Source organism: Macrobrachium rosenbergii, chromosome 51 (genome assembly GCF_040412425.1).
Source record: "Macrobrachium rosenbergii isolate ZJJX-2024 chromosome 51, ASM4041242v1, whole genome shotgun sequence".
In the NCBI taxonomy this organism is placed as follows: Eukaryota; Metazoa; Arthropoda; class Malacostraca; order Decapoda; family Palaemonidae; genus Macrobrachium; species Macrobrachium rosenbergii.
Window position 1 is genome coordinate 4,960,751 of NC_089791.1, and position 13,334 is coordinate 4,974,084.

Below are 13,334 nucleotides of genomic sequence, written 5' to 3' on the forward strand. Positions count from 1 at the left end.
AATGCTGCACCTAGAGATAAGGATCTCAGGCAGTCATTTGGAACAGAGGAGGTATTAAAGGCATACCCATCTAGGGTAAGAGGGAGAGAATCAGTGAAGGGGCGAATGAAACCCATGGTTCTTTTAATTAAAAATAATTAAAATTAGTTTATTCTTTTATCTCATGCATTATTTTTGTAAAAAGCTGGTGAGTTTGCTTGGAAAGAGAGTTCCTTTGGTGCAATACATATATAGTAAACTTCCGTTATTCACGGGGGATAGGTACCACAACCCCCTGCGAATAGCTAAAATCCGCAAGTGTTTGATACCCCCCTAAAAATGCTTATAATTGCATATTTAAACAGGTCAGACACCAAAAACTACCTGTAAAAACATTTATAACTGCCTATTTAATGGTTCAAATACCAAATGTACACCTTAAACTATCATCCTACACCAAATATACCTTAAACTATCATCCTAAAATACTCTAATATCATTTCAAAGCCATCTTACAACATTACCCTTAAACATATATGGATTACAACTAAGTGCGAAAGCTAAGTTCAAGTTCCCCTACATTCAATCAGAGCCATTTTCTCTCAAGGAGTATTGAGGCTGTCCCATTGTTTTTTTTACAGTACAGGGGAAAGACTAGGAAAAACACTAGGAATTCACAAGTTCACTATGTACTTGAATGCATTGAAAATAATATGTTTTATGATATTGTGCTGTGTTTACTTTAATATTAATATCTGAAAATTAGTAAATCTTGTTTATCATAAAAGATGTATTTAGTTATGAAAAATAACATCAAAATACACTAATTAATAAATATTTCCTGATGAAAAGTCCTCAAATTGCTGAATTTTTCACAAATAATTTGGGTATACATTCCACAGAAAAATCTGCGAATCAGTGAAGCAGCGAATTGCGAGACTGCGAATAGCATTGGTGATGTACATTTATTTACATATATATACATACATGTATATATATAATATATATGTGCACATATATATATATAACGACAAGGCAAGGGAAAAAAGTTACATTAACAACCCCAAAACAAAACTCCGGTAAGCAAACTTCGACAGAAATTACAAAACATAACAGCAAATCAAAAGCAATGAATCTATGATGGGAAAAGTTAAATAACAGCAATTAAAACTGTGAAAAACAAAACAGAGCAGTTGACTTCTCAGTAAGAAGAGGGCAACAAATCATTGAAAAGGCTCCCTTTTACCAACACATCTTACACACAACATGAAAAGCAAACATGAAAACGGTGAAAATGAAGTCCTGTCAATGACACACTGCTAAATACAGTAGAAATAGTATTAAATACTAGAGAAAAGGTGCCACGTCTAACCACTACTGAGGCACACAGAAGAATGAATATTACAACAGTAGAGCATCCACATGGATTTGAGGGCTGGCTAAGCATGCACAAGGGAATCTTTTTCTTTGAAATGCTTTTTAACTTTGTGCACCTGGGTGTATTCTGCACAGTCTAAGGCGAAAATTCAAGTTACAATGTGTAAATGAGGTGAAAATTTGGAAACCTATGTTAAAATACAAGAAAAATGGTTGTGAAAAGCAATTAACCACTTAGAACTAAAACCAGTGATTAATATGCATCCTTCAGCTATTGTATTGGTGGATCCAAAACCCTTCTCTCTTAGAAACGACTACATAAAAAAGCAAAAAAGGACATTCAGTTGGATATGATTTTTGTTCAATCAATGAAGAGCATTGTTTCCATGAGAACAGCCTGATTAGATGTAGCAAAGTTTAGCATTTGGTGTTAAATCAAAATAATTTTATTATACTAATAATAAGACAGAGTTGGCAATAAGCACGCTATGACATGCTGGCTCAAGTTAACAAAAAACAAATAATATTCCAAATAACTGGTTTTTATAAAGAACAGAAGTTAAAGGTCTAATTGTCCCGATTACCTTACACGCTATGCAAGGCTATGCAAATAACTAGAGACCTCTAAATCCTGTGAATTCTTTCATCTATACCTTTAGTTTAAAATTAATTCTAGCTTATCCATGTACCAAAAACAATTTCTGGAAAGAAAACTAACTGCAGCATCACAAGAAGGGAATTCTTAGACAAATGGTGAAAATAAGTTTTGAACTTCAGACATATCTGGTGAATAAATGAAATCAAACAAAAATGTAAATAGCAATGCAATAAAAAATACTGATAAATGGTTAACAGAACTTGAAACCATAAGTAAATTTTGCAGAATGCAGCCATAATCACAAAGAGAAATAGAGATATTATGGCAAGTTTAAAATGCCATGACCAGTGCAGGGGTGAAACACGGCGATAATAAAGCTGCAAGTCCTCATTATATTAAGCATCTGGGAGGCTATAGGTGGGAGTGTGATATGAGCTAAGTTGAGAACACAGCAAAGCATTTATAGCCCACTGGATCTAAAGGAGGGAGGCTCAACCTTGATTTTTTCATGTGTGAGCTGCTATACCCAGATAAATCAAAAGAAACAGCCAAAGACGGAAAGCAGAACTAAATCACAAAATCTATATACTGTATATTTACTAGAAGGAAACTAGGCTATTAGAAAACAATATTCAGCGATATAAAAAAACAGAAGAATGAGGGTCACAAGTAATCAACTTCAGATAGCACAAAAAGGCACAAAAGACAGGGGTAAATGGGGCAACTGATTCTCTAAACCCGAGAAGTACTGAATAGAGTAGGTGAGAGATGAAGGGAATCTATTACCACCCAAGGTAAGAGTATCATCATCCTCTTAGCTAAATGTGTATACAGTCAGTCACTTAGCATCATACATGAAGGCTGAAAAAAAGGCATTGATTTGTCAACGATACAAACATATTTAAAAGTATCTCAGTTTTATGTGAAATTCTTCGTTATTTGGCAATATACAACAGTTTTGGAATATCTTTCATGACTTGTAAATATTACAATTTTTTATATGTGACATGCTAATCAGGTAATCTTTTGTACCTCAAAATATTTACATTTTCTCTTGAAACGTAATCAAGTTTATAGTGGTTTTAAATATGCTGTATAAAAATTCATTGTCATGTACATAAGTTAACATAATTTAAAGAGCAGAGTTAGTTCATGTAGGCAGAAAGTGCTTCTTTACTAATTTTTTTTTTATTATTTATGCATCAAATACCTATGTTGTCAAGTAATTAAGTTATAGCTGATATAAGTTTGATTAATTTGCCAGTGAGATTTCAGATCTTTGTTTTTATTATGAGTTACATCAGAATAATTTAGTAATATTCATATTCTTAATGCTGATTTATTTCCTATCATTAACACGTGAATCTAAGGAATGGTTTATTTACTATGGTAACATGACAATAACTTTCATTAAAAGCTGCACCACATTTTAGCGGTGCAGTTTACTAAGCTCTTTAAAATGTAACTTTGCGAATGTGCGAGCACCTTAGATGTTTTAAGGAGGAGTACAGTTAAGATCCAGCACTTGCGTGTGAATGTCAGAACAAAGGTTATTGCATCCTAGGTCGTGTTATTTTTTTTTATCTTAAAAATATCATAGTTGAAAACAAACATGGTCTTGTATACATTACATATAGCTGAATAAGTATGTTGTGGTAACACCTGAACCTTTTATGCAGGTGGATGGAGGAGGATCAAGCTCACGTCGTGCTTCCCGTTCCTCGATGAATGAGATGTCTACATCTCCTCGTGGGTCACTCTTCTTCTTCCCCATCTCACGCCGCGCCTCTAGAGCCTCTGCTACTTCCGCCACCTCAGGAGCATCTAATCCATCATTAGTATCTGTTCAGATCCATCGTGTAGCTGACAGAGACTCCCCTCATGCTTCTCAAGGGTCCACAGAAGCTTTAAATTCTGAAGTTAGCTGACGCAAGCCTTCTTCGGGCCCACCTTGATGCCCTCCTCCACTGTAACCAGCGTCCCTAACTGCTAGTAGCTAACAGTTTCAGGATGACTGACGTTGGCTGAATGCAGTTGGCTGATAGCCTTCAGTTGAAAGCTGATGGCTAACAGTTGCTCAGGTTCTTGCTTGCTCTACGAGACTAAGCCTGACCCACGTACTATCCGGTCACTCCTGCCTGACTGGTCTTTACCCAGTTTATTCCTGTAAGCCTAACCATGAGGCTTCATGCGCTACGAGTACCCAAAGGAGAAGAGATGGAGCACTTTGGCTGCTCTGACTGTTAAAACTTAGTATTTCCATACGTTCCAAACATCTTTGTCACAATTTATTATTGGCACTTGTCCCACTTAGATATTAATGTTTTTAGACCAGTTTTATGGTGTTAAATGAAACAGTGACAGTTTTTTTTAACATTGCTAGTTTCCAATGACATGTGCCATTGTTGTTGTATATAAGAAATATTTTCACCTGTGGTATATTTGATTTTGGATTCCAGATACCAAACCATGCAGTTTCTTTCTTCTGCAAATGCCTTAGGCTCACTATTATCTTCTAATGCAAAAGTCTGATTTCTTAAAGGAAATCAAGTAAATTTATATAGCTTAATTAACATAGCCATGAAAAAGAGAATGTCCTGTATTCCACTCAATTCATAGATACTAAAACGTGGATTAATGTGATATTACTATACTCTGTTAGAAGGTACTATTAGTACTGACTGAATTTCTCTCTTTTTCAAGGACATAGACTAATACTCCAATTTATTATTATTATTTTTTGTGGCAGTGTAGCCTGTCGTTATCCCTGCACATAAGCATGGAACCATCGCGAAACGATATGCAAGTAGAGTTATTTGCCAATTTGTTAGCTTTGCTGTAGGGTGCCAAAGATTTTGTTGAAGCATTAGTTGAAAAGCTCATTTGAACGTCAAGTTTCATGGACGCATTTTGAAGAGTAATTACAGTACTCTCTAAGCAATTTTTCATTGAACAACTTGGATGCCTTTATTAATTTTTTATTAGTCCACTAGTTAGTTTTGATTTTAGTTACCCCATGAAACTTGACAAACTTTTTCTGTTTAGCCTAAATTTAGGTTCCTGTAATAGATGAAACGTGCCAAAATAACTGCACTAGCTTTTCAAAGATCATCTCAAAACTAGACATAAATCCTATTGTATTTAATATAAAGTATGTCATTGTAAAATATTGTACATAGGTATATAGTTTTACTTTCCAAAGCATAATTCGTTAATCTTGGCAGAGTGTAATCTATTTGTACAGTGTTAGGTGATTGCCGAGTTACCATGTTAATGTATCTTTGATGTTCTTGTTATTAGACTTTGAAAAGCAGCTGTATACTACTTTATGAAGAAGTTACATTTATTGTAACATACTGCATAGCTCTAGAAGTTTCAGATGAGTTCAGTCTTATATTTAAAGGCCGTAAGTTATGCAGCATATCTCATCTCTTTATATCTTTCACTCTTACTATCTTTGAGATCACTGATTTAGTTTCAGAACAAAAACTTGCAATATTATCCAACAAATATTTATTAGAAATAAAGCAAGACCTGATTTCATACAAAATTTTACTTTTACAAATATACACTAGTTTTTGACGCTAGTGTTATTGCTATTTTCATATACGGTTCTCGTTACTTAAAAATTTCTCCTCTTCACTTATGAATACATATGAATAACTGTAAAGACCATATTTGAATATACTGTACTGTACTTGTTTTCACTCTTACATATTGCTTCAATGCTTCCTTTTTCTGACTTTGTTTTATTATTATTATTTTTTTTTTTTTTTGTGGAGGGGGGTTCCTTGAATATGACATTTCAGGATTATTCATAACTGTGTATTTTTAGGTATAGCATTGATAAACAACTTAGCTGCTGTTAAAGGTTTGTATTTGATAAACAGCTTTTCAGAAGGTTTAATTTTCATACAATGTTTAATTTGTAGTAATACTTGTGAAACAACATGGAAACATTACAGCTTCCTAATGTACACCACAGTTTATGTCCAAAGTATTAGCATACTTGAAAGTTGCATGCAGTAATTAATTCCTGTCCAAACTGATAAATCTTAATTACCTCTGAAGAAATGCAGAAGCCCATATATATAGCACTGTAAATCTTGCCTCATTAAACTGGAATTCAGTGAGTAGGCTCAGATTTTTTCAAGTATATTGTAAAAGAGATGTTGCTTAATGTTGCAGTACTTAAGGGGATCCAGGCAGATCTTGATACAATGTTGGGACAAAACTTGTGGAGTGAGAAGTACACAAGTGTTTTCTGTATTTTATGGTAATCATATACAGTAATGTTCATGTAGCGAAAGCAATGAGTATGTGAACTTTGTATAATGGTTTGATTTTAATTTTTCATAATAATTCTCATGCACTGTGGTATTGTAATCTACTGACACAATTTTATAATCTAACTTGAAAATGAAGTCTGTAAAATGATTACTGCCAATTTCCGTAACTGGCATACTTGAACAGGAGTTCTTTTATTTTCCAACGGAAATTATACGTTTTATCAAATATCTTCTTGCATGACTCCTGTGGGAAACAAAATACTTTCAGCATAATTGCTGTACAATGTTTGACTATCTTGATCAAAGTGCATGTTTAAAAGTTTCAAAATAAATAAAAATTCTTGTTCTCACACCATAATAGCCTGCTCTTGCAGCAATTCAAATGGTAACTGTAGTTATATTAACTTGTTCGCCCTATTACTCTTTCATAGCAGACAATTCATTACTTATGATTAGCTCTTGAAGACTATGAAAGGGAGGTACCTCAAGTATTTGGTTGTACAGATTATTTCAATATCTTAATTTAAAGTGAAGTAGTCCAGCTCATGAGGTTCTTGACTTAGGAAACAGGAATTGGAAGACTGTACATGCTCTTACACAAACTTTTACACCAATACTGTTTCTGGTAAATATTTAAACATTCTATTATGTAGCTTTGTAATGCTAAGCCTTGTGTTGTTCCTGTGTATTATACAGTACTTAGAAGTAAGGTGGGTAGTGCTGCAGAACTTTGTGCCTCATGGTTAAAAGTCTATCTAGGATAAGAATCAACTTTTTTGTAGTTAAAATGATTTACTTGTACATTTCATATGATTTGTGAGGTATGTGGAAAATCTGGTGTTCCTAATTCGTTATGGCTTTACTTGTTGAAATTATGGATATAATAAGAAAATTTAATTATTTAGGCAATACTTGTATTAGCAGTTAATGCAACTGTTATGGTTTTAGTTTACAAGATTTACACCTCAATCATTTGATACTTGCTTTAATAATGAAATTATCGAACTTCACCTTAAGGAGTGAGTATGAGACACACAATGTATGATAAAAAGAGTAAAATAAATTTTTGCAGGTATGTATCAAGCAGTCAAGGAATCAGTTGTTAATTCATTTATTCATAATACAATTGAACAGGTCATGATGCACTGTATTTCAAGCTTTCTACAGCATCATTAATTTTTTTCATTTTGTGTGTAAGCATGTCTGTATGTATGCCACTGCTGTTATTAATTACCAGCATCATGTTCATCCTGACAGATATTTAAGTGATTCATTCAAGAAATGCGGTTTATAGCCAGTTGCTCTGTTCGATACTGTTTACAAGTATGTCATTTCAAGAGTTAACACAGTCTGTCATTGATGGCAGTCTGTTTTGTGATAGCAGTTCAATTTGTTTGTAGATGTAAGAGGTGGTTGCCATGAGACATCACACCAGCTTTACTGTAGTTCATGTTTTGTATAAATCCACGGCAGAGGTTTTTTCCATTTTTTTAGTACAGTAATATATTATTGAGTTTTATAGCTCACATCATACATCATGAGGTAGGATACTGTAGTTGACAAGTCATATTACAGTTATGATTGCTCCTATTGGTTTAAAAGGGACAAAGATTTTTTAGCATAATAAAAGCATGACGAAATCCTTGAATAATATGTGTTACCTTTGCTCTATGCTTACTTTATACGTCCAGGATCTTGATCATAATGGCAATGTGACAATATAATAGAAAAGCACGCCACCTTCACTGTAGGGGAGCAGACAAGGTGGTGAAGATAGCTGTTCACTGTTTTGTATCAAAACACTGACTAGCTCAGCTTAGTGGTAGGTAAAGTAGATTAGGTATCAGTATTGTAAATATGAGCTACTACATTTCCAGTCTCAGGTCATCACATCAAAATCATGTCACGCATTACATCATTGTAGGTCATGTAGTTTTCAACGATTAATTTTTATTATGGTAAAGTAGCTTTACTATAAACAGTGAATTATTACTTTAATAATTTTTGGTTCTTATGATTAACATTTATTTCAGTCTACTAAGTGTTTTGCTTTATTTCTAGGTTTAAACATATTTCTCTGCCAAAGATGTACAGAACTTACGTCTAGATACTATGTACACTAGTGAAAACCTTGTGCATTATAAATATCGTAAAATATTTGTTGAATAGTTTTACAGCAAGAGAGAAATTTTCATATGCAGTACGATATTCATTATATCTTCACTCCTGGTGTATAAGGGATCACCTGATGTTTGAGGCCAAGTTATATACGTATTACATAAAGTGTAGCATAACAATCAAATGACATTCTTTTTGTATGAGTGGTAGGTTAGTGTTGTATTTTGTAAAATTTTGATATTGCAGAATAGAATTTGATTTGTATATTTTAGTAATAATCTGTTCTTATGGCATGCTTACTTATGTGGGATGAACATGATATGCTGAGAAATATTTCTTTCTCTTATAACTTGTGTCCTTGCTCACAGTTATTATGGATTTAATGGAATTGAGAATATTTTGAAACTGTTGAAATTCCTACCTGGTCTGTTTTTATTTTGGTGTATCACGGTGCTCCAGTCTTTCTGTATGTCATACTTTTATCAAACCAGTAAGGAAAACTACTTTGGTCTAATACAACAAAATCTATATTATTCAGACATAAAATTGTAGGTTTGCATCGGAATATTTAGCTGTAATCAAGATATGTTTTTTTTTTTCTTTAGTCACGATGAATTTGAATAATACAGATTTTGAGCCTGTTCTGAAGTAGTTGAAACGTTGGTATATTTCTGTACCAAGATTTGGCTTAGATCTTATCTTTGCAGGTACAGTACAGTAGTATATTAATCACTTTGTACTGCATATGTATGTCTGCAAGTTGAGAAACTAGAATATACTAGACAAGTCCTGGCCAATTTACTTAAAATTTACAAGTTCATATAGGAGGGTTTCAAGTGTGTAAGTAACACACCTAACATGGACCACATTTTGTACAACTTTTTGGCAATAATGCCTAATGTCTGCTACTGTGCACCTTTTAGGTACTACACTTAACAATCAGATGGTAGTTACAGTAGAGCATAATAACAACAGCAATGTATTTAGAATACTGGACCTTATCAATCTTTCCATATTCAGTCATTTCTTCTCATAATAATTTTAAAATGTTCATGTTTTAGGTCACTCTGTGTTAAATGTACAGTAAATTGCAACATTAACACTGTACTGTAATGTAAAAAAAAAAAACAAAAAAAAAATTTCCATCTCATGGAAGAAAACAGGACACATATGGCAGTACTCCAAAAGAATGTAAAACCTTACCTTGCATGTGATAGATAGCTACATATCGCCTAGTATATCTGTAGAAGGGCTGGAACAGTGTTGGTGTAAATTGTTTGCCTGACAGTAAAAGTTGTAAGTGATGAACAATAGAAATAGTTCTAGGAGACATAAGAAAACTGTACTGTACTGAAAAATATGAGTGGAGAGAATGTATGAATGCTAATAAAACGGCAGTGTCCTTATCGTATAACCGATGATGAGAAGTTACACAGGGCTGTTCTTGCCTGGAGTGACCCTTTGCTTTTTAGCACAATCATATTTCTGTGATAACCCGTAGGAACCACTTGTGTGGCTTCTTCTATCCCTTCCTCACCCTGTTGTAGTTCTGTGGTGAGATTCCTAATGTCATTCTTTCTAAAACTTCTTGGCATTTGTTAAAAGGAAAATAAATGTAAAACTTTTACTACTGTACCAATTTTCTAAGTCTTGATTCTCATTTTCTTTATCTGTGTTATCCTCGGGTGCCATTACTGATGTTTAAAGTGTTTCATCCCACTTCAATAATTTTCCTATTAGTGTATTGTTTCCTCCACACTTCATAGGCCATTAATCAACATTCCCTATCTACACTATAATCATTCAAATCATCATCATTCATTAGTCATCTTCATTTACTGTTATAAATTGTTTTAAACAATGAAATATTTCAATAACTCAATTCTGTAATACAAATATTTCTCTTCACTAATCATATAACCACTCTGCCTTACACATTTTCACACATATATACACACTTTTTGCCATTCTCTACACCTCCCCACATGCCTGATATTACTATTCACCTCACCATGCCTCGTCCCTGCCTTTTGACTGGTGACAGAAGATGTCACTCCTGTAACCTTCCATATAGTGCTCTCATATGTTTATGTAGCAAACTACAACTGTTTGTAAAGTAATATTGTTATAATGAAATGAATCACAAATACAGATGTGTTTTCATGAACCTTTATTAAGGCATCCATTAAATGTTGACGTTGACTAAGATGCTTGTATGTGGCAAAAGGTTAGCATGGAATTATATGCCGTTTTACTTGCACTTGTCTCTTTTAAATGACCCTTAATTCCACTAATTATTAGGAAGTCAGACCATCTAAACTAAATAAAAAAAAAGGTGACTTGATAATATCTGGCAAGCTAGGTACTTCCCGGCCATGGTTATAGAGAGGGCCAACAACAGAGATATCTAAAGAACAGTCACTACCACTGAGTCTTAGAAGACCAGTGTTTCCCAACCTTTTTGGTTGTGACCCTAAATAGAGTCTTAAACTAGACAAGCTACCCTAAATGTGTGAACATGTAGTAATAAATCCAACCCTTTTCATGTTACAGTTATAATTGCAAATGTTTATGAGTTAACGTTATTCTATTTATATAATTTTATACTTACTAACACAATGAATTTTAATAAATCTGAAACGAAAAAGAAAACAAGTGTTAAAAAACATTAACTTTTACCTGCATATCCGGTCACAAAAAAAAAAATGTTTTCCTTCAGTGGCTAGCAATCACAGCTTTTTATATACTTTGCTGATAAATTTCAGTGATTCATAAAATTAATACAATGAATTATATATAAAAATGGCTAGTGTAATCCCATCAAGTAATATACCTTGGGAATAACCAGGGACCACATTGAAAGAAAGACTACAACAAATTATAAAAACTCAAAAAGTTTTCTCAGTGGATACCTTGAAACTCCATGAGTATGGGTGCGGAAGTAAATCAGCTACATTACTCAGAATCAAAACGTGACCACTTATTAACACAGTGTATCCACATTTGCTTGATGTCATGGCAGTAGTGTTGGAGGAACACTGCCTCTGATGACCACCTCATAAACTCAGCGACTCCTATGAAAGAAATGCCTCCAAAGAAAGCTAGTAATGTGCCCAACCCCCGGATGCCATGTGCCCGAAGAAGGAAGTGACGTTCCACATTTCTGATTAGGGGAACTAAGACAATTCTTAGCCCATGCAGAGGGAGTGGCTTGTTTGTGATAGAGTGTAAGAAAAAAGGATTATCTGAGATGTTTGCCATAACATCTAGATAAACCTGGAGTGTGGTCCTCATTCTTGGTCAAAAATGAAAAGGCCAGGAGAAAAAGGAGACGTCTAAGTGTGTGGGCGGTGAAATATGATCCCCGTCTAAGAAAGCCAGGATGCCGAGGCAGTCAAGAAGACCGCCTTTTGGAGCATATGAGTTGTAGCTGCTTTAGTTAAGTATATCTTAGTTTAACCAGACCACTGAGCTGATTAACATCTCTCCTAGGGCTGGCCCAAAGGATTAGACTTACTTTATGTGGCTAAGAACCAGTTGGTTACCTAGCAACGGGACCTACAGCTTATTGTGGAATCTGAACCACATTATACCGAGAAATGAATTTCTATCACCAGGAATAAATTCCTCTAATTCTTCATTGGCTGGCCGGAGACTCGAACTTGGACCTAGCAGAGTGCTAGCCGACAACTCTACTGACTCATCCAACGAGGAACTTGTAGTTGCTTTAGGACTACTGAATTGAGATGATGGGTTCAAAGAACCTGATTGAGGGACCTGATGATGGGAAGCCTTGCAGGAGCAGCTCTGTAATGTGAAAGACCAGAAAGTCCTTCTTCTCTATTTGAATCAATGTCAAACCTATAAAGCAAGAGCTCAAATATCGCAGTTTTGCATATCATAACCACAGTAGCAGAGAGGCACTTGTCCTCAAACAAGTAAATCACAAAATGTAGAACTTTTTCAACCAAGGCTCAACCGGCTCTCAGTGTGGAGCTAATCCAACTACACTTTCCGTACAAGATAGATTAAGTCCATAGTTTATGCATCAGGTACCTAGTAATGTTAAGTGAATAATCCCCATAATAGAATAGATTTTAAAAATCCACATGTGAAAGTCACAGCTCAGAAAGGAGAATGCATAGATGACTTTTTTCTTGTCTGGGATAGGACAGTGGGCAGCATTAGAAATGAGCGTTGAAACAGCAGGAACCAGTAATTCTTTGGCCAATTTGGGGTGGTTCCATTAAAAGTTAGCCATTTGTTCAAAACCTTTGAAATTTGGGACAACTAGCGAATAAAGACGTGTTGTCCTCCATTTGTTACACTCTTGTAGGAATGCATCTTCTGTTATTACCTGACTGTCCAGATTTGGAGACACACACTGGAATTTGAAGGCAAATAGGTCTGCTTCCTGATGAAGAGGTATGTTAGCAATTATGTGAAAGGAGGGTTTGTCTAGCATCCACTCTGTAGAGGCTGTCGTTTGCCTCTATAGGGAGTTTGTTATTACATTGACAGACAGCATGACAATACTGAGAGGGGGTGAGAGGGAGCCCAACCCCTTGATACAAGTCATCACAGTCTCATTGTCTAGGACCAACAAAATATGGGTCCTTTTTGGAGGCTCCAATTTTCTGAGACACAGGAAGACAGTCATCAGTTCCAGAAAATTGATGTGACACCTCCCTAAAACAGGTGACCATCTTTCTGCTACCTGACAACCCTCCCAATTGCCTCTCCAACCTGTCAAGGAGGCATCCATGTGTATTACTAACCACAAGGACAGAGGAAACAGTTCACCCTCTTTTGTAGAGCTTCCTTCTAGGTCCACAGATGGAATATCTTCTCAACTAGTCCCTGCACAGGTGGCTCTTGGGGGCTTTCTAGTCTCTCTTTGAGGACTTTCAAAAATATTTGAAGATAACTTCCAACTCATTGTTTCAGAGCAGTTTTGAATTCCCATCAGGAAT

The 13,334-nt window shown here is 34.9% G+C and overlaps 1 protein-coding gene across 5 annotated transcripts in view; it reads left to right on the top strand.

The window, feature by feature from the left end:
* The window catches only part of LOC136833121 (sodium channel protein 1 brain-like), a 564,124-nt gene extending 553,614 nt beyond the window's left edge, over positions 1-10,510 (top strand). For all 5 annotated transcript variants that reach the window (XM_067094770.1, XM_067094772.1, XM_067094774.1 and 2 more), the window contains one exon: positions 3,634-10,510. In XM_067094770.1, the coding sequence (XP_066950871.1) occupies positions 3,634-3,882 (249 nt within the window). In that variant the 3' untranslated portion in view covers positions 3,883-10,510. The remainder of the gene's footprint in view (positions 1-3,633) is intronic.
* Positions 10,511-13,334: the final 2,824 nt, after the last annotated feature.